Genomic DNA, 21,118 nt, shown 5'->3' with positions numbered 1-21,118 from the left:
CTCCTTGCACTTCAGACCCCACCTTTCCCCCCCACATGGGTGTGGAAAAGCGTTCGGACGGCCTCACCAAAGCAGGTCGAGGCTTTCCGAATGACCTCGTGTCAGACGGCCTGCTCGGGTCATGTGACAGATGAACACGCAGCAAAAATCTTGTGTCGTATATTAGACTTCCTTTTTATTGTCGTTCAAATTTGAACTTTACAGTACAGATAAGAAATGTTGTTGCATTATCTCATGGTAGTGCAGGATAAAAGAGCAATAAGGTGCAGATATAAATAAATAGATTTCTGTACAGACAAATATATTGCACTTTTGCATACCGTATTTCCTTGAATTGCCGCCGGGTATATTGCCTAGAATTACTGCCGGGTCAAACTCGTTTCGCAAAATAATTAGCGCATGCTTAGCATTACCGCCGGCTCAGGATTAACGCCGGGTCAAACTCGTTTCGCAAAATATTATTTTTCTTAGCGCATGTCTAGAATTTCCGCCGGGTCAAACTTGTTTTGCCAAATAATTAGCATATGCCTAGAATTTCCACAGGGTCAAACTCGTCACGTCACGAGTGACACTTCACCTGTCATCATTTTCAAAATGGAGGAAGCTGATTTCAATAATTTGAAATCACATAAAGGGAAGAAGATTAAGAGCTATTCAGTAGGATTTAAGGTCCAAGCTATTGCATATGCTAAAAAGAACAGTATCAATCAATCAATCAATGTTTACTTATATAGCCCTAAATCACTAGTGTCTCAAAGGGCTGCACAAACCACTACGACATCCTCGGTAGGCCCACATAAGGGCAAGGAAAACTCACACCCAGTGGGACATCGGTGACAATGATGACCCACAGTAAGCAGCTATGTTTTATTAATATAAAATATTTGACATACTGCGTGTGTCAAATATGAGTCATTAATTGACTCCCGCCTCCTGGTGGTAGAGGACGCTAGTGATCCTTCTTGCGACTACTCGGCTGCAGAAGAAGTGACAACAAGCAGCAAGAGTGAGCAGCGATCGTTTATTTTTTCCTTCCATCCATCTTCTTCCGCTTATCCGAGGTCAGGTCGCGGGGGCAACAGCCTAAGCAGGGAAGCCCAGACTTCCCCCTGCCCAGCCACTCCGTCTAGCTCTTCCCGGGGGATCCCGAGGCGTTCCCAGGCCAGCCGGGAGACATAGTCTTCCCAACGTGTCCTGGGTCTTCCCCATGGCCTCCTACCAGTTGGACGTGCCCTAAACACCTCCCTAGGGAGGCGTTTGGGTGGCATCCTGACCAGATGCCCAAACCACCTCATCTGGCTCGTCTCGAAGTGAAAGAGCAGCGGCTTTACTTTGAGTTCCTCCCAAAAGACGGAGCTTCTCACCCTATCTCTAAAGATAGGGTGGAGGAAACTCATTTCAGCGGCTTGTACCCGTGATCTTGTCCTTTCAGTCATGACCCAAAGCTCATGACCATAGGTGAGGATGGGAACGTAGATCGAGCGGTAAATTGAGAGCTTTGCCTTCCGGCTCAGCTCCTTATTCACCACAATGGATGGAGACAACGTCCGCATTACTGAAGACGCCGCACCGATCCGCCTGTCGATCTCACGATCCACTCTTCCTTCACTTTATTTTTTCCTCTTGCTTGCAATTTTAACATGGAGGATTACATATCTAAAATAAAACAGTTTTCTAAACTGGACTTTCAATCGAAGCAGGAGGTAATAAAGGAAGATCTCCATCGAGACTTTTAGTTATTGATGCTTTTGATCAGAAGGAGCTGCGCATGGACTTCATTTATAAGTAAAGGTAAGACCATAATAACGTTTTTTTTTAATTAAATGTGCTTTTCATGATGGTATCCTTACATCACACTCAAATTTATAAGCGCAGGCCTAAATTTACCGCATGCCTTTGGTAAATGCCGGAGTGAGAAGAGGTTTTAAATTAATTTGCGCCCCGGCGTCAATTCAAGGAAATACAGCATGCATCCAGGTTTATGGATGTACCGCATATTTCGGAGTATAAGTCGCTCCGGAGTATAAGTCGCACCTGCTGAAAATGCGTTTTAAAAAAGAAAAAAAAACATATATAAGTCGCACTTTTGGGGTAAATTTATTTGATAAAATCCAACCCCAAGAATAGACATTTGAACGGCAATTTAAAATAAATAAAGAATAGTGAACAACAGGCTGAATAAGTGTAGGTTATATGAGGCATAAATAACCAACTGCTATGTTAACCTAACATATTATGGTAAGAGTCATTCAAATAACTATAACATATAGAACATGCTATACCTTTACCAAACTATCTGTCACTCCTAATCACTAAATCCCATGAAATCTTATACGTCTAGTCTCTTACGTGAATGACCGAAATAATATTATTTGATATTTTACGGTAATGTGTTAATAGTTTCACACATAAGTCGCTCCTGAGTATAAGTTGCACCCCCGCCCAAACTCGGGGAAAAAACTGCGACTTATAGTCCGAAAAATACGGTATGTTATATAGTCTTTATATTCCGGTTTGTTAATCCATTTTTGGGGGGAATTGAGGGGATTATTATGATCATCAATCAATCAATGTTTACTTATACAGCCCTAAATCAAAAGTGTCTCAAATGGTTGCACAAGCCACAACGACATCCTCGGTTCAGATCCCACACGACAATGAGAAACCTTGGAGAGGACCACAGATATAATAATGTCTACAACTCTTATTTTTTTGTGATGGAGTGATTGGAGCACATACTTGTTGGTCACAAAAAAACATTCATGAAGTTTGATTCTTTTATGAATTTATTATGGCTCTACTGAAAATGTTAGCAATCAAAAGTATACATACAGCAATGTTAATATTTGGCAAGTTTCACTGCAATAAGGCGCTTTTGGTAGCCATCCACACGCTTCTGCTCGAATTGTTGACCACTCCTCTTGACACAATTGGTGCAGTTCAGTTAAATGTGTTGGTTTTCTGACATGGAGTTGTTTCTTCAGCATTGTCTACACGCTTAAGTCAGGACTTTGGGAAGGCCGTTTTAAAACCTTCATTCTAGCCTGATTCCTTTACCACTTTTGACGTGTGTTTGGGGTCATTGTCCTGTTGGAACACCCAACTGCGCCCAAGACCCAACCTCCGGGCTGATGATTTTAGCTTGTCTTGAAGAATTTGGTGGTAAGCCTCCTTTTTCATTGTCACGTTTACTCTCAGTAAAGCACCAGTTCCATTGGCAGCAAAACAGGCCCAGAGCATAATACTACCACCACCATGCTTGACGGTAGGCATGGCAACACTAAATTGGCCCTCTGTGTGAATGTGAGTGTGAATGTTGTCTATCTGTGTTGGCCCTGTGACGAGGTGGCGACTTGTCCAGGGTGTACGCCGCCTTCCACCCGAATGCAGCTGGGATAGGCTCCAGCACCCCCCAAAAGGGACAAGCGGTAGAAAATGGATGAATGGATAGAACTCGTATACATAGAGCAGACGACAGAGAAGACTGGAGAGCCCTGATCATCGAAGCCTGCAACAGACCTGATACCCTACCTACAATCCTTCATTTGTGAACAAGACTCCGAAGATCGTGAGGTCGACAGGCGGATCGGTGCGGCGTCTTTATTATTGCGGACGCTGTATTGATTTGTTGTGGTGAATAAGGAGCTGAGCCGGAAGGCAAAGCTCTCAATTTACCGCTCGATCTACGTTCCCATCCTCACCTATGGTCATGAGCTTTGGGTTATGAGCGAAAGGATAAGATCATGGGTACAAGCGACCCAAATGAGTTTCCTTCTCTTAGAGATAGGGCGAGAAGCTCTGTCATCCGAGAGGAGCTCAAAGTAAAGCATGGAGAGGAGCCGGATGAGGTGATTCGGGCATCTGGTCAGGATGCCACCCGAACGCCTCCCTAGGGAGGTGTTTAGGGCACATCCGACCGGTAGGAAGCCACAGGGAAGACCCAGGACACGTTGGGAAGACTATGTCTCCTGGCTTGCCTGGGAACGCCTCGGGATCCCCCAAGTATAGCTGGTCGAAGTGGCTGGGGAGAGGAAAGTCTGGGCTTCCCTGCATAGGCTGCTGCCCCCGCGACCCAACCTCGGGTAAGCGGAAGAAGATGGATGGATGGCTTAAAGCGCTTTACATAGTGACACCTATTATATAAAGCAGTGTGGGTGGCACTGGGAGCAGGTGGGTGAACAGCCAAGGACACAACAGCTGTGCCTCGGGTGGCAGAAGCAGGGATCGAACGAGAACCCTCCAATTGCTGGCGCGGCCACTCTACCAGCCTCTATCTTGGAAGCAAGACACTAACAAGGATTTTGGAATGTGTGTGTGTCGTCTTCCCCCTGCATGTTTTCTTATCTCACTCGTTCGATTACTGTTTTGCTTTACTACACATGAACTAATCATGAAAATGTCTTGTTTTAAACACAAAAACAGGGGCAAAAAAGCTATTTAGTCAGCCAGCGATTGTGCAAGTTCTCCCACTTAAAATGATGACAGAGGTCTGTAATTTTCATCATAGGTACACTTCAACTGTGAGAGACAGAATGTGAAAAAAAATCCAGGAATTCACATTATAGGAATTTTAAAGAATTTATTTGTAAATTATGGTGGAAAATAAGTATTTGGTCAACCATTCAAAGCTCTCACTGATGGAAGGAGGTTTTGGCTCAAAATCTCACGATACATGGCCCCATTCATTCTTTGTCCCCTTAGCAGAAAAACAGCCCCAAAGCATGATGTTTCCACCCCCATGCTTCACAGTAGGTGTGGTGTTCTTGGGATGCAACTCAGTATTCTTCTTCCTCCAAACACGACGAGTTGAGTTTATACCAAAAAGTTATATTTTGGTTTCATCTGACCACATGACATTCTCCCAATCCTCTGCTGTATCATCCATGTATCCATTTTGATATAAACTCAACTTGTCGTGTTTGGAGGAAGAAGAATACTGAGTTGCATCCCAAGAACACCACACCTACTGTGAAGCATGGTGGTGGAAACATCATTCTTTGGGGCTGTTTTTCTGCTAAGGGGACAGGACGATTGATCCGTGTTAAGGAAAGAATGAATGGGGCCATGTATCGTGAGATTTTGAGCCAAAACCTTTTTCCATCAGTGAGAGCTTTGAATGGTTGACCAAATACTTATTTTCCACCCCATCCATCCATCCATTTTCTACCGCTTATTCCCTTTTGGGGTCGCGGGGGGCGCTGGCGCCTATCTCAGCTACAATCGGGCGGAAGGCAGGGTACACCGTGGACAAGTCGCCACCTCATCGCAGGGCCAACACAGATAGACAGACAACATTCACACTCACATTCACACACTAGGTCCAATTTAGTGTTGCCAATCAACCTATCCCCAGGTGCATGTCTTTGGAAGTGGGAGGAAGCCGGAGTAGCCGGAGTACCCGGAGGGAACCCACGCATTCACGGGGAGAACATGCAAACTCCACACAGAAAGATCCTGAGCCTGGATTTGAACCCAGGACTGCAGGACCTTCGTATTGTGAGGCAGACGCACTAACCCCTCTTCCACCGTGAAGCCCACCATTTTCCATCATAATTTACAAATAAATTCTTTAAAATTCCTAGATTTTTTTTTCACATTCTGTCTCTCACAGTTGAAGTGTACCTATGATGAAAATTACAGACTTCTGTCATCATTTTAAGTGGGAGAACTTGCACAATCGCTGGCTGACTAAATACTTTTTTGCCCCACTGTATCTCATATTCCTCTCCTGGTGTCTGGTGAATGATCTTTGGGATCAGGTTTCCCAAGATGAGATACCTGAGGAACAACATGCGTTTAGTCGCCGGGCACAAAAAACACAAGAAAATATGTGAAAATGTTCCTTTTTTTTGTCAACTGCCCATCCAGCCTCACTGTGCTGTTCGAACCTGACCTGCATGTTTGCTTGAAGATAAACGCCTGCATGCTGTTTGAGCGCCCGTCCTCCACACTAACCATTGCGCTTGTCTTGCCTGTGTGTCCGCCTGCCTTCCCCCCCCCCGCCTACCAGGTGCAGTGTTTGACCGGCAGGCGAGCATCCGGCGCTCCCTCGTTAACACTGACACTGTGTCCCGCCGGCCCAAGAAGGTCAAACGCAGAAAGACAATATCAGGGCTGCCTGACAACTTCGACCTGGAGCTAGGTATGCGTCACTGCGGGTGTGTGTGTGTGTGTGTGTGAGTGTGTGTGTGTGTGTGTGTGTGTGTGTGTGTGTGTGTGTGTGTGTGTGTGTGTGTGTGTGTGTGTGTGTGTGTGTGTGTGTGTGTGTGTGTAAGTGGGTAGGCGCCTGGTGCTGCCCTCTGCTGCCCTCTGCTGTCCGCAGACCGGTAGCTCCTTCCTAAAATAATACTCACCAGCTGATAACAACATAAGGTAGTTACCTCTGATCAGGTTGCCACTAAATGTAGGTCATAACATCAGCACTTATAATAACAGTATTACTAATACTCGCGTAATATTCTGGTCACAAAATGCAAATGAGTATTTTTGGCGGCTTTTTATTGGGTTCATGGGTAGAAATAAACGCGATAGACGCAATGTCGTCTTGGCTCTATTTTAGGCTGATTTTTATTTGCCAATTAGAATGCATTGAAACAAAGACTTGAGTGCTTATCTCTCATAAGGAGGGTGAATTATAGGTAACATTTTTAAAAAGTGCAATTCCCCGTCATTGCAAAAACTGAAATCTAAGTAAGATGAAGTATCTCAAATAAGGCTGATATTTGCTTATTTTCTGTCTAATAAGATCTTTCTTCTCACTAAGCAGATTTTATGTTAGTGTTTTACTTGTTTTGAGTGTTTTGGTCCTGAATTATCTCAGTAAGATATTACAGCTTGTTGCTGAGATGTGATGACCTATATTGAGTAAAACATGCTTGAAACTATCAATCATCAATCAATCAATGTTTGTTTATACAGCCCCAAATCACAAATGTCTCAAATCATTACGACTAAAACATCCTCGGAAGAACCCACAAAAGGGCAAGGAAAACTCACACCCAGTGGGCAGAGAGAATTCACATCCAGTGGGACGCCAGTGACAATGCTGACTATGAGAAACCTTGGAGAGGACCTCAGATGTGGGCAACCCCCCCTCTCTAGGGGACCGAAAGCAATGGATGTCGAGCGGGTCTAACATGATACTGTGAAAGTTCAATCCATAGTGGCTGCAACACAGCCGCGAGAGTTCAGTTCAAGCGGATCCAAGACAGCTAGAATATCAAGTGTTGCAAAGCTGTGTCATCAACACTCACAAGTATAAAACTACTTTTTTCAAGTAATCATTTCTTATTTCAAGCATGAAATCCTGATGCCAAGCACACATCATTATGTCAAGATAATGGCACTAGCATTTACTCATTTAAGAATATTTTCCAACATATTGAACAAAAAGGTCTCTTTGTTTTTCCACCAAGAAAAGTGATCTTGTTATTAGTGAGAATATACTTATTTTAAGCTATTTTTGGGTTCATTGAGGTTAGCTAATTAGGGTCCGCCAGGCCCATTGCCAAAGGACTCCACAGGGCCAAGGACCCTATTTAAACTGCTGTGTTTTATTATTATTCCGCACCTACGCGCTGTAATTTGACCCCCTTAACATGCTTCAAAACTCACCAAATTTGACACACACGTCGGTATAGCAAACCTTCCCAACATATTAAGCAACCAATGCCCCAAAATGAAATTTGCGCTCTAGCGCCCCCTAGGAAAAAATTACAGACAAAACTGCATGTAGCTTCTGTTATGAATGTCATAGCGACATGAAACAAAAACTCCTATGTAGGTCTGACTTATCTACAGGAAGTTGGCAAAAACCCCTTCAAAACAACATTTTTGCGAAAAAATGCAATTTTTGCCTCTTTGCGCTGTAATTTGACCCCTTTAAAATGCTTCAAAAGTCACCAAACTTGGCGCACACATAAGGACTGGCGAACATTGCGATCTAATGAAAAAACCAAACCCCAAAACTCAAAATTGCGCTCTAGCGCTATTTTTGAATAAAACACTGAAAAAAACTGCTCCTAGGAAGAAAACACAGACAAAACTGCTTGTAACTTCCGGTAAGTATGTCGGAGAGACATGAAACAAAAACTTCTATGTAGGTCTCGCTTAGACCTACATTTCATAGATTGACAACCCCCAACAAAAATCAACAGGAAGTTTGCAATCCCCCCTTCAAAACAAAAGTTTTGTAAAAACCAGTCACCTTTCTTCAAACATTATGTCCTCTGAGTGCGTTTGTTGTTTTGGCTTCAAACTCGCACAGGAGAGAGATTGAACCCTTCTGATTAAAAGTATAGAACAGAGTTTTGATAAGTTCTCAGGTTTTGATTTTACGCGCCTTCAAGGAACCCCTGTGCAAAGTCTCCTAAAAAATGTAATTTTTGCCTCTTTGAGCTGTTATTTGACCCCCTTAAAATGCTTCTAAACTCACCAAACTTGACACACACATCAGGTCTGGCAAAAATTGCGATCTGATAAAAAAACCTAACCTCAAAACTCAAAATTGCGCTCTACCGCCCCCCTAGGAATACAACACGGACAAACTGCTCCTAGGAAGAAAACACAGACAAAACTGCTTGTAACTTCCGGTAGGAATGTCAGAGAGACATGAAACAAAAAACACTATGTAGGTCTCACTTAGACCTACATTTTAATAATTAACATACTTTGGCAAAAATCAACTGGAAGTTTGATATTTTCACTTCAATACAACAACTGCATTACTTTCACAATGCATTAGATTCTCAAAATAGTGGCTCCAAGGCGTCTTCTAACGCTTATCCGGCCGTGGGTCTCGGGGGCAGCAGCCAAAGGCGGACCCGACCAACGCTGCTTGCAGCTTTAATTTTACTTGTTTTGGAAAGTCTTGACCAGCTGAATTTTCTTGTTCAATTGGCAGATAATTTAGCTTGGTTCAAATAAAATACCCCTCTTTTTTATTTTTTTTTTGAACACTAACTTTTTGCAGTGTCGTGCGTGTGTGCTCAAAATAAATTGTGTCATTAATCTGCGTTCATTCATGATTAACGAGATGATTCTTTGTGATTAATCACATGCCTCACCTCGCAAAAAAAACCTACAGTTTTCAAGCTTAATGTACATAATAGTGTACTATAAAGCATTTTCAGTTTGCAGCAACATTTTGGTTGCCATATTCTAATTACTCATCAATGATTAGATGTTTTGGCATTTAACTTGATTTTGCTTAGTTCAAATAAAATACCCGACAATTTTGTATATTTTTTTTCTTGTTTTTGAACACTGACTTTTTGCAGTAGCATATTTTAACATACATTTAAATATACTCAGCATCTTTAATTTACATAATGAATCAAAGTAAGATTCCTTGTGGGATACACTGTGGCCGTTTACAGCCGTGCATGTACAAACCCTGTTTCCATATAAGTTGGGAAATTGTGTCGGATGTAAATATAAATGGAATACATTTTTTTAAATAATTTTCAACCCATATTCTATTGAATGCACTACAAAGACAACATATTTCATGTTCAAACTCGTAAACTTTATTTTTTTTTTGCAAATAATAACTTTGAATTTCATGGCTGCAACACGTGCCAAAGTAGTTGGGAAAGGGCATGTTCACCACTGTGTTACATCACCTTTTCTTTTAACAACACTCAATAAACGTTTGGGAACTGAGGAAACTAATTGTTGAAGCTTTGAAAATGGAATTCTTTCCCATTCATATTTTATGTAGAGCTTCAGTCGTTCAACAGTCCGGAGTCTCCGCTGTCGTATTTTACGCTTCATAATGCTCCACACATTTTCGATGGGAGACAGGTCTGGACTGCAGGGTGGCCAGGAAAGTACCCACACTCTTTTTTTAGGAAGCCACGCTGTTGTAACACGTGCTGAATGGGGCTTGGCATTGTCTTGCTGAAATAAGCAGGGGCGTCCATGAAAAAGACGGGGCTTAGATGGCAGCATATGTTTTTCCAAAACCTGTATGTACCTTTCAGCATTAATGGTGCCTTCACAGATGTGTAAGTTACCCATGCCTTGGGCACTATTGCACCCCCATACCATCACAGATGATGGCTTTTCAACTTTGTGCCGATAACAGTCTGGATGGTTCGCTTCCCCTTTGGTTCGGATGACACAATGTCGAATATTTCCAAAAACAATTTGAAATGTGGACTCGTCAGACCACAGAACACTTTTCCACTTTGCATCAGTCCACCTTAGATGATCTCGGGCCCAGAGAAGCCGGCGCTGTTTCTGGATGTTGTCGATAAATGGCTTTCGTTTTGCATAGTAGAGCTTTAACTTGCACTTACAGATGTAGTGACAAACTGTATTTAGTGACAGTTGTTTTCTGAGGTTTTCCTGAGCCCATGTGGTGATATCCTTTAGAGATTGATGTCGGTTTTTGATACAGTGCCGTCTGAGGGATCGAAGGTCCAGTCATTCAATGTTGGTTTCCTGCCATGCCGCTTACGTGGAGTGATTTCTCCAGATTCTCTGAACCTTTCAATGATATTATGGACCGTAGATGTTGAAATCTATAAATTTCTGGCAATTGCACTTTGAGAAACGTTGTTCTTAAACTGTTTTACTATTTGCTCAAGCAGTTGTGGACAAAGGGGTGTACCTCGCTCCATCCTTTCTTGTGAAAGACTGAGTATTTTTTGGGAAGCTGTTTTTATACCCAATCATGGCACCCACCTGTTCCCAATTAGCCTGCACACCTGTGGGATGTTCCAAATAAGTGTTTGATGAGCATTCCTCGACTTTATCCGTATTTATTGCCACCTTTCCCAACTTCTTTGTCACGTGTTGCTGGTATCAAATTCTAAAGTTAATGATTATTTACAACAACAAAAAAATGTTTATCAGTTTGAACATCAAATATGTTGTCTTTGTAGCATATTCAACTGAATATGGGTTGAAAAGGATTTGCAAATCATTGTATTCTGTTTATATTTACATCTAACACAATTTCACAACTCATATGGAAACAGGGTTCGTAAAGGCAGATTGGCTCTCCCCCTCCAAAGTGAGCTTTGCCAGCACCAGCGCATGTTTAATGAGTATTTATGCCCGGCTTGCACTGCACTGTAGCCCGCCTGCAGGGTTTTAAGGAGAAAGCCATTTCTCTTTTCCCGATAACATCCCGGCACTTGGAAGTCCTGTTAGCGCGCCGGCAGCCGACGACAAACTCCAAACTGCCGTGACGCCTAATCGTCCTGCCTCCCCGTCGCTCCCTCTCCTTTGCACCAGCCCCGACTTGCCAAGCAGACCCTGCAGCTCGATCCATAGCAGCAGCTGCAGCAGCAGTGTGTGCATTTCATGCGGGGTTCAGGGAGGGTTAAGAGAGGCGAGTATCACGCAATGACACCTCGTCCTTTAAAATGTTTTCTTTCTGTGCTTATTCCATTTCCTGCATGACCACCGAAGTGCACGCATGTGTGTTGTATGTGCATGTTGCAAGATAATGACCCCGGGGAGATGTTTGTCCTCCCTGGAGACCGGGCTAAACTTATTAAGAAGCCTCCTCTAATATCCTTCTCTCCTAATGAGCAAGACCAGAAACTATTATCACATCCGACAAGCTTGCAGAAAATCTAATTAATTAGCTTTCCCGACGAGCCGGTCGGAGGAAAGAGTAACAGGGAGTGGGAAACTAAGTTGTTATTGTCGACTTAATCGTTGAATCTGGAGCCAGAAGATGTTTAAAGAGGACAGGATGCGGGCTGGGGAGGAGACCCTGCCAACAACACTGTCTGCTCTCATTTTGTCGCACATTTGACCCTCTGATGTTCTGTGTACCTACACTCTGTCCTCCTCCTGTCTAGGCCTGCAGTGTGTGTGTGTGTGTGTGTGTGCGTGTGTGTGTGTGTGTGTGTGTGTGTGTGTGTGTGTGTGTGTGTTACACAGAACATCAATTTCCACACTTCTATTAGCCCCGGACATCTTATATGTGCTCTCACAATATACAGCACAATGTAAGAATATGCAATGAGGTGTCTTCTTCCAGGCGTGGAATCTTACTCTGCCTTCCTCTTTTTAGTGTTTGTCCTTCTGAGCTCGGCAAAGAAGCCGAGCGACCAGTGAAAATGTGGTAGATGAAATAAAAATTGGAGCCATTACCTCCCTGCTTGGCACTCAGCATCAAGGGTCGGAATTGGGGGTTAAATTGCCAAAAATGATTTCCGGCCGCGGCCGCCGCTGCTGCTCACTGCTCTTCTCACTTCCCAGGGGGTGATCAAGGGTGATGGGTCAAACGCAGAGAATATGTTTGCCACACCTAGTGTGTGTGTGACAATCATTGGTACTTCAACTTAAAGGCCTACTGAAATGAGATTTTCTTATTCAAACGGTCCATTCTATGTGTCATACTTGATCATTTCGCGATATTGCCATATTTTTGCTGAAAGGATTTAGTAGAGAACATCCACGATAAAGTTCACAACTTTTGGTCGCTAATAAAAAAGCCTTGCCTTTACCGGAAGTAGCAGACGATGTGCGCGTGACGTCACGGGTTGTGGAACTCCTCACATCTGAACATTGTTTACAATCATGGCCACCAGCAGCGAGAGCGATTCGGACCGAGAAAGCGACAATTCCCCCATTAATTTGAGCGAGGATGAAAGATTCGTGGATGAGGAAAGTAAGAGTGAAGGACTAGAAAAAGAAAAAAAAGACGAGGGCGGTGGGAGCGATCCAGATGTTACTAGACACATTTACTAGGATAATTCTGGAAAATCCCTTATCTCCTTATTGTGTTACTAGTGTTTTAGTGAGATTATATGATCGTACCTGTACAACCCGAAGGTCGTCCCCGCACCTTTCTTCAGCACCAGTCGACGGGTGGTGGCGATGCCCATCTCTGCCCTTCGCAAGGGACCCTCTTAGAAACACAATCTTTCGAAATGATCGCTGCATAATACACTGTACTTTGTGTGTGTGGTCCAATCCAACCGTGTTCGCTTGACATCTCTGTTCCATAGTAAAGCTTGACTGTCTCTCTTTTGGGAATGTAAACAGTGAAACACCGGCTGTGTTTGTGTTGCTAAAGGCGGCCGCAGTACACCGCTTCCCACCTACATCGTTCTTCTTTGACGTCTCCATTATTCATCGAACAAATTGCAAAAGATTCAGCAACACAGATGTCCAGAATACTGTGGAATTATGCAATGAAAACAGAGGACTTATAGGTGCTGGAACAAAATGTCCTCATCATACCGAGACGTTTAAGCATGATACTTCCGCGCGAAATTTAAAATTGCAATTTAGTAAACTAAAAAGGCCGTATTGGCATGTGTTGCAATGTTAATATTTCATCATTGATATATAAACTATCAGACTGCGTGGTCGCTAGTGGTGGCTTTCAGTAGGCCTTTAGGAGTGTTTATGGTCGGCCTCAACCTTCACCCAGTTTTAATTGGACTCAAAACACACAATTAGAGTCACACATTTTAAACATTTCATAATCACTTCTTCCTTCATTATCTTAATTAAGCAAGTTTTAATGTTGTAAATGTGATGTTTTGTGTGTTGTTGAATGTTTTAATGTAACCTTGCTGCTGCCCTCTTGGCCAGGTCTCCCTTGGAAAAGAGGTCTTTGATCTCAGTGGGATTTTACCTGGTTGAATAAAGGCGAAATAAAATCAAATGAATAAATAATTACAATGGGGCAAAAAAAGTCCGCCAGCGATTGTGCAAGTTCTCCCACTTAAAATGATGACAGAGGTCTGTAATTTTCATCATAGGTACACTTCAACTGTGAGAGACACAATTTGAAAAAAAATCCAGGAATTCACATTGTAGGAATTTTAAAGAATTTGTAAATTACAGTGGAAAATAAGTATTTGGTCAACCATTCAAATCTCTAACGGATGGGAGGTTTTGGCTCAAAATCTCACGATACATGGCCCCATTCATTCTTTCCTTAACACGGATCAATCGTCCTGTCCCCTTAGCAGAAAAACAGCCCCAAAGCATGATGTTTCCATCCCCATGCATCACAGTAGGTATGGTGTTCTTGGGATGCAACTCAGTATTCTTCCTCCTCCAAACACGACGAGTTGAGTTTATACCAAAAAGTTCTATTTTGGTTTCATCTGACCACATGACATTCTCCCAATCCTCTGCTGTATCATCCATGTATCCATTTTGGTATAAACTCAACTCATCGTGTTTGGAGGAAGAAGAATACTGAGTTGCATCCCAAGAACACCACACCTACTGTGAAGCATGGGGGTGGAAACATCATGCTTTGGGGCTGTTTTTCTGCTAAGGGGACAGGACAATTGATCCGTGTTAAGGAAAGAATGAATGGGGCCATGTATCGTGAGATTTTCAGCCAAAACCTCCTTCCATCAGTGAGAGCTTTGAATGGTTGACCAAATACTTATTTTCCACCATAATTTACAAATAACTTCTTTAAAATTCCTACAATGTCAATTCCTGGATTCTTTTTTCACATTCTGTCTCTCACAGTTGAAGTGTACCTATGATGAAAATTACAGACCTCTGTCATCAGTTTAAGTGGGAGAACATGCACAATCGGTGGCTGACTAAATACTTTTTTGCCCCACTGTATATCCCAATCATAATACATCCCAACATTATCAAGCTGATCTTTTTTTTTTTTTCTCTTTTGACAGCCGCACAAGGACGTGGCGGGGAATTACGACCACATTCCATGTTCATCCCAGGACAGTACTCCACTCTGGGCCGGGTTGGGAGCGTCAACTCAACGCTCCGACGTTCCCAGACCCGAGATACCAGCTGCCAGACGGAAGTGGCGAAGGTTGTCCCGCCGTCCATGAGGAGAATTCGGGCTCAGAGAGGACAGGGCATCGCTGCCCAGATGGCCGGCATTTCTGCTTCCTCTTCAACAGGAAGTATATCCATCTCCAGCAATGACAGCTCCGGGATCTTGATGCTGCCGCATCAGCATAACGGGGACCCGTCCAGATTTCACAGTCTGCCCCGTCAGGGCGCCAGGGTGTCACTCAGCGCTGACCCCATGTACAGCAGCACCCCCATCAAGTCGGAAGAACAGACCGCTCCCCAGAGGCAGATTGGGAAACTTCAAGTCGACGATACAGTGGTACATATGAGGAATTCCCCCAGGACAGGCACCCTGCCCAGGCCCAAGTCTCAGGAGATGAGGCGGACGCAGTCCAGTGACTGGGCTGGCAGTCTGGCCTGTGCGGTGTCACCGCATGCCGCTTATTCCACCTCATTTATCCCCAACGCCACCCTGCCCAGCTCATCTGAGGTCATCACTGTCAACACCTCTGGTCAGCGTTCCCACTCGACGTCCTCAGCCTACCAAACGGCTCGGCCGCTCTTTCTGGCCTCTTATGCCGACCCCCTGACCTCCAGTCCCGCCGCTTTCGCCCACAGCTCCACCTGCCCTGCCCTCGCCGCTTCCACTCCGGTCCACACGCCATTGGAACGGAGTCAGGTCCCAGCGGCACGCGGCAGCGAGTCAGGACTATCAGACAACAGCCCGCACAGTCACAGCCCCCTGGCCCCGACGCCGCCCTCATGTCAGCAGACAGATGAGCAGTGGATCTACGACACCCCAGAAAACGTGGTTGTTGCCCACCGCACTTTGACCTCTAGCTCTTCCACGCCCATCAACCAGCTGTACAACAGTCTGGAAGTGTCGTCCAAGACACCTACTGATTCCAGCTCCCTCTATTCCCAGGACAATGACGGATATTACACCTCCATGCACCTGGACTCGGGCCTGCGCTCACGCAGCCATGGCAGTGGACACGGCGCGGGCGCGGGCCGAGTCACCAGACACAGCATGTACGAGTGCCGCGAGATGGCCAACCAGGAAGAGTACAGGAGCTTGTACAGCGATCGCTCCCTATCTCGCAGCATCTCCCTCCGCAAATCCAAGAAACCCCCGCCTCCCCCGGCTCGCACGGACTCCCTGAAGCGAAAACCTGGACCCAAAAAGCCCCTCGGAGGCGTGAACGCCATCAGCGGCGAGTCCAACAACGGCATGCTGAATGAGACTCTAATTGCCACCCTGCAGCAGAGTCTCCAGATGGGGTTGCGATCTGGGAAGGGGAAGGGCATCTCCCCATCTTCACCCTCCCAAAGCCCCTGCAGCGACTACGATGACCCCTGGGTGCTGCGTCCACGGAGTCACAGTAGCATTAGCACAGAGAGCTCTGCCACATCACTAGCAACCAGCGCAAACGGCTTGGGCGTGTCCAATGTTTACTCGCTATGCCACGTGACTCCCACTCACAGTGACACCAGCAGCTTGCGTTCGGACTATGCCGATTCTTGGGGCTACTACATGGAATATCCTCGTAACCATGGGGACCAGAGTGCGCAGACCCCCGCGGCTCATACGGCTAACACTTCCACCGGGCCTCCAGCAGGCAAAGAGCAGAATGGAACTGAGATTCATGGCCCCTGCCAGGAACCAGGAGCTCCGGGCCGGGAAGAAATAGTGGCAGTGAAGCCTAAAACCAGCACGTCCTCTCCAGAAAGAGTGCACAGACTCACCTCTCCATCCAGTGGCTACTCGAGCCAGTCCAACACCCCCACGGCTGGAACACCCGTACCGTCTGGCATTCGGTCCATGTCTCCCTCTGGAAGTCGACCCAAGCCTAAAGTTCCTGAGAGGAAATCTTCTCTCATCTCATCTTCATCCTCCACCTCCCTTTCCTCTAACACTTCGGACTCTCTCAAGAGCTGCGGGCCTACTGCACCACCGCCTGTGCCTGGGACCTCGTCATCAGCTCCAGACACCCCCCTCAGCCCACCACCGACATTCCCTCCTTCGGATGTACATTTTCCTCCGCCAGCACCAACATCGCCTCACACGCCGCAGGCTCAAACGCTGAGCCCCCTCCCGGGTTGGTCTACCTCGCCAGAGTTCCCACCTCCTCCCTCCCCCGAAACCTTGATTCACCCCAGTGTGTCGCTCAATGGGAGCTTAAGTCCTCCGCCCCCACCTCCTGTGTCCCTCACGGGGCCGCCGCCACCACCTCCTCCACTGCCTGCTGTTGTCTTCTACTCTTCCTCCCCGTCATCTGCCAAGGAAGCGCCTAAAGCCGCCGTTCCAAACAGTCCCACAAAGTCTCCCATGCCGCTCGTTACACCTTTTGCTCTGCAGAGCGTTCAGCTGCGATCAGTCAAGCGGCCGGAGAAAGACACTGACAGCGACCTGGAGCCGTACAAAGACTTTCTTATGGGCCTGCAGCCCTGCAACCTGGACAAGTCTCAGCCCCAGGAGCTGACGAACTGCTTCTCAGACCATAAGCAGTCGCCCTCGCCTGTATCAGACCTTATCGATAGGTTGTCTATAGACTGCGGCAGCTCGCGTGATGGTCGTGAACCCGAAGAAAGCGGCTTTCTTCTCAACGGTATCGAAGAAGACGAAGGGCAGAAAGTACTGCAGAGTCCCTTTCCTGTCAAACAGAAGCCTCCCGTCATCTCCAAGAAACCCAAATTATTTGTTGTCCCGCTGCCAAGCCCTCAGCCGGTCCAAGCTGAAGACAAAGAGGACAAAGACAGTTCGGAGAGCGCCGAGCCCCAAGAAGAGAGCCCCGAGACACCCGCAGACGTCCAGGATGAACCTCATATCTCTACTGGCCAGAACGCCGGCCCGGACCAAGAGTTCCGCCAGAACGGAGAGGCCCCAGATGACGAGGCGGATGAGACGAGTAGTTCTGCGGGCTCCACCGGCTCCAGTCTTGACGATGCAGGTTTGTCATTGAACGTGATTGCTATTCATCTAAACGCTGATGCTGCATTAGTTTAAGCCCATTACTGTAATCCTCCGCGGGCAGCCGTGCGCCAGCTCTGTGTGGGCAGCTGGGAAATTCATTTGCTGCGCTTTTAAGCAAGGGAAGCCAAAGTTAAAGCCACTTTCTTTTTAAGGCGTACAAAACGCAGGGATGCTGCTTATCAGCAGGCAAGCAGCGTCGAACAAACCGACTCCTCTGGTCCGTAGTCAGTTTGGTTGTTCACCTAGTTCAGGGGTCACCAACCTTTTTGAAACCAAGAGCTACTTCTTGGGTACTGATTAATGCAAAGGGCTACCAGTTTGATACACACTTAAATAAATTGCCAGAAATAGCCAATTTGCTCAATTTAACTTTAATAAATAAATCTATATATATATAAAAAAAATGGGTATTTTTGTCTGTCATTCCGTCGTACATTTTTTTCCTTTTACGGAAAGTTTTTTTGTAGAGAATAAATGATGAAAAAACACTTAATTGAACGATTTAAAAGAGGAAAGAACATGAAAAAAAAGAAAATAAAATTTTCAAACATAGTTTATCAATCAATGTTTATTTATATAGCCCTAAATCACAAGTGTCTCAAAGGGCTGCACAAGCCACGACGACGTCTGCGGATCAGCGCCCACATAAGGGCAAGGAAAAACTCCCAGCCCTTATCTTCAATTTGCACTCTTTAAAATTCAAAATTCAACCGAAAAAAATTAAGAGAGAAACTAACTAATTTGAATTTTTTTGATAAAAAAAATATGGAACATCATTTGTAATTTTTCCTGATTAAGATTAATTTTAGAATTTTGATGACATGTTTTAAATAGGTTAAAATCCAATCTGCACTTTGTTAGAATATATAACAAATTGGACCAAGTTATATTTCTAACAAAGACAAATCATTATTTCTTCTAGATTTTCCAGAACAAAAATTTTAAAAGAAATTCAAAAGACTTTGAAATAAGATTTAAATTTGATTCTACAGATTTTCTAGATTTGCCAGAATAATTTTTTTGAATTTTAATCATATTAAATTTGAAGAAATATTTCACAAATATTCTTCTTTGAAAAAACAGAAGCTAAAATGAAGAATAAATTTAAAATGTATTTATTATTCTTTACAATAAAAAAAAGTAATTACTTGAACATTGATTTAAATTGTCAGGAAAGAAGAGGAAGGAATTTAAAAGGTAAGAAGGTATATGTGTTTAAAAATCCTAAAATCCTTTTTAAGGTTGTATTTTTTCTCTAAAATTGTCTTTCTGAAAGTTATAAGAAGCAAAGCAAAAAAATAAATGAATGTATTTAAACAAGTGAAGACCAAGTCTTTAAAATATTTTCTTGGATTTTCAAATTCTATTTGAGTTTTGTCTCTCTTGGAATTAAAAATGTCCAGCAAAGCGAGACCAGCTTGCTAGTAAATAAAATAAATTAAAAAAATAGAGGCAGCTCATTGGTAAGTGCTGCTATTTGAGCTATTTTTAGAACAGGCCAGCGGGCGACTCATCTGGTCCTTACGGGCGACCTGGTGCCCGTGGGCACCGCATTGGTGACCCCTGACCTAGTCACTGCCTGTGACTGCTAACCAGTCCACAGTAGATAGATCTCATCCAACCCTCCTCCTAAATCAATGTTTAATCCTTTCCCGCTCATTCCTCTCTCTCTCCCCTCTCTCATTGAGGTAAAGAAACGCGGGGGCGGGGCGGTTTTGGCGTCCCAGGGGCTTTTCGTGGTTGTGGCGATAGGGGGGAGGGGCTCCATCGCATCACACGGGAGGCAGGCTGGGATGAAGGGGAGGATGAGAGAGTGTAAAGTGAGACCGCTCGCTGCCGGCGGCTCAAGCGGTTGGGAAAGACGCCAGCTAGGAGGAGGAGGGAGGGGGGAGGCTCAAAACTGGAGGATGTAAGCGGGGACAGTCTGTGGCAGGCAGGTGGCGGTGACACACGCCGAAATGTAACCCGCAAGTGTGTGCCTCGCAGGTGACGTGTTTGACTCCAGCACAGCCGAGTCGCCTCTCAACGGGACGCCGGCGGAGACCATGGTGACCCCGACCTCCACGCCGACCCGCACCACGGAGGACCTGTTTGCCGTAATTCACAGGTACCGAACTCCTGTTCCTACCCCACGGCCTCATTATCATTTTACGTGTCGTGCACTCTCATTTTTGCATGAATCTTTGCCAGGGTCCACTGCACGGGAGCATAAACACTTTGTTTAGCGGGCTCTTTCTTACCCAAGCTCGGCCATCATTCTTTCTGTTTCCTCCCTCCCTCCCTCCCTCCCTCCCTCCCTCCTCCGCCTCCTCGTGGTCATAACTTACAGCAGGGGTCACCAACGTGGTGCCCATAAGGACCAGATGAGTCGCCCGCTGGCCTGTTCTAAAAATAGCTCAAATAGCAGCACTTACCAGTGAGCTGCCTCTATTTTTTAAATTGTATTTATTTACTAGCAAGCTGGTCTCACTTTGCTGGACATTTTTAATTCTAAGAGAGACAAAACTCAAATAGAATTTGAAAATCCAGGAAAATATTTTAAAGACTTGGTCTTCACTTGTTTGAATAAATTCACTTATTTTTTTACTTTGCTTCTTATAACTTTCAGAAAGACAATTTTAGGGAAAAAATACAACCTTAAAAATGATTTTCTGATTTTTGAACACATGTAACTTTTTACCTTTGAAATTCCTTCCTCTTCTTTCCTGACAATTTAAATCAATGTTCAAGTACATGTATTTATTTAATTTTAAAGAATATTAAATACATTTGTTTTTAATTCTTCATTTTAGCTTCTGTTTTTCGACGAAGAATATTTGTGAAATATTTCTTCAAACTTATTATGATTAAAATTTAAAAAAAAAACTGGCAAATCTAGAAAATCTTTAGAATCAAATTTAAATCTTATTTCAAAGTATTTTGAATTTCTTTTTAAAAAAAAATTCTGGAAAATCTAGAAGAAATATAGCTTGGTCCAATTTGTTATATATTCTAACAAAATGCAGATGGGATTTGAACCTATATAAAACATGTCATCAAAATTCTAAAATGAAACTTAATCAGGAAAAAATTACTAATGATGTTCCATGAATTATTTTTTTAATTTTTTCAAAAAGATTCAAATTAGCTAGTTTTTCTATTCTTTTTTTTCGGTTGAATTTTGAATTTTAAAGAGTCGAAATTGCAAATAAACTATGTTTCAAAATTTTATTTTCATTTTTTTCCCGTTTTCTTTTCTTTTAAACCGTTCAATTAAGTGTTTTTTTCATCATTTATTCTCTACAAAAGACCTTCCGTAAAAGGAAAAAAAATGTACGGCGGAATGACGGTCAGAAATACCCATTTTTTTATGTATATATATATAGATTTATTTATTAAAGG

At 44.2% G+C, this 21,118-nt stretch overlaps 1 protein-coding gene across 7 annotated transcripts in view; it reads left to right on the top strand.

The window, feature by feature from the left end:
• The window catches only part of nhsl1b (NHS-like 1b), a 285,255-nt gene that overhangs the window by 255,322 nt on the left and 8,815 nt on the right, over nt 1–21,118 (top strand). For 6 of the 7 annotated variants that reach the window (XM_061885717.1, XM_061885711.1, XM_061885713.1 and 3 more), the window contains 3 exons: nt 6,011–6,142; nt 14,634–17,714; nt 19,724–19,844. In XM_061885717.1, coding sequence (XP_061741701.1) covers nt 6,011–6,142; nt 14,634–17,714; nt 19,724–19,844 — 3,334 coding nt within the window. The remainder of the gene's footprint in view (nt 1–6,010; nt 6,143–14,633; nt 17,715–19,723; nt 19,845–21,118) is intronic. The other variant, XM_061885714.1, reaches the window with a different exon arrangement.

This window comes from Nerophis ophidion, linkage group LG24 (assembly GCF_033978795.1).
Source record: "Nerophis ophidion isolate RoL-2023_Sa linkage group LG24, RoL_Noph_v1.0, whole genome shotgun sequence".
In the NCBI taxonomy this organism is placed as follows: domain Eukaryota; kingdom Metazoa; phylum Chordata; class Actinopteri; order Syngnathiformes; family Syngnathidae; genus Nerophis; species Nerophis ophidion.
Note: the sequence above shows the minus strand (reverse complement) of the source record. Positions and strands in the feature narration are given on the sequence as shown.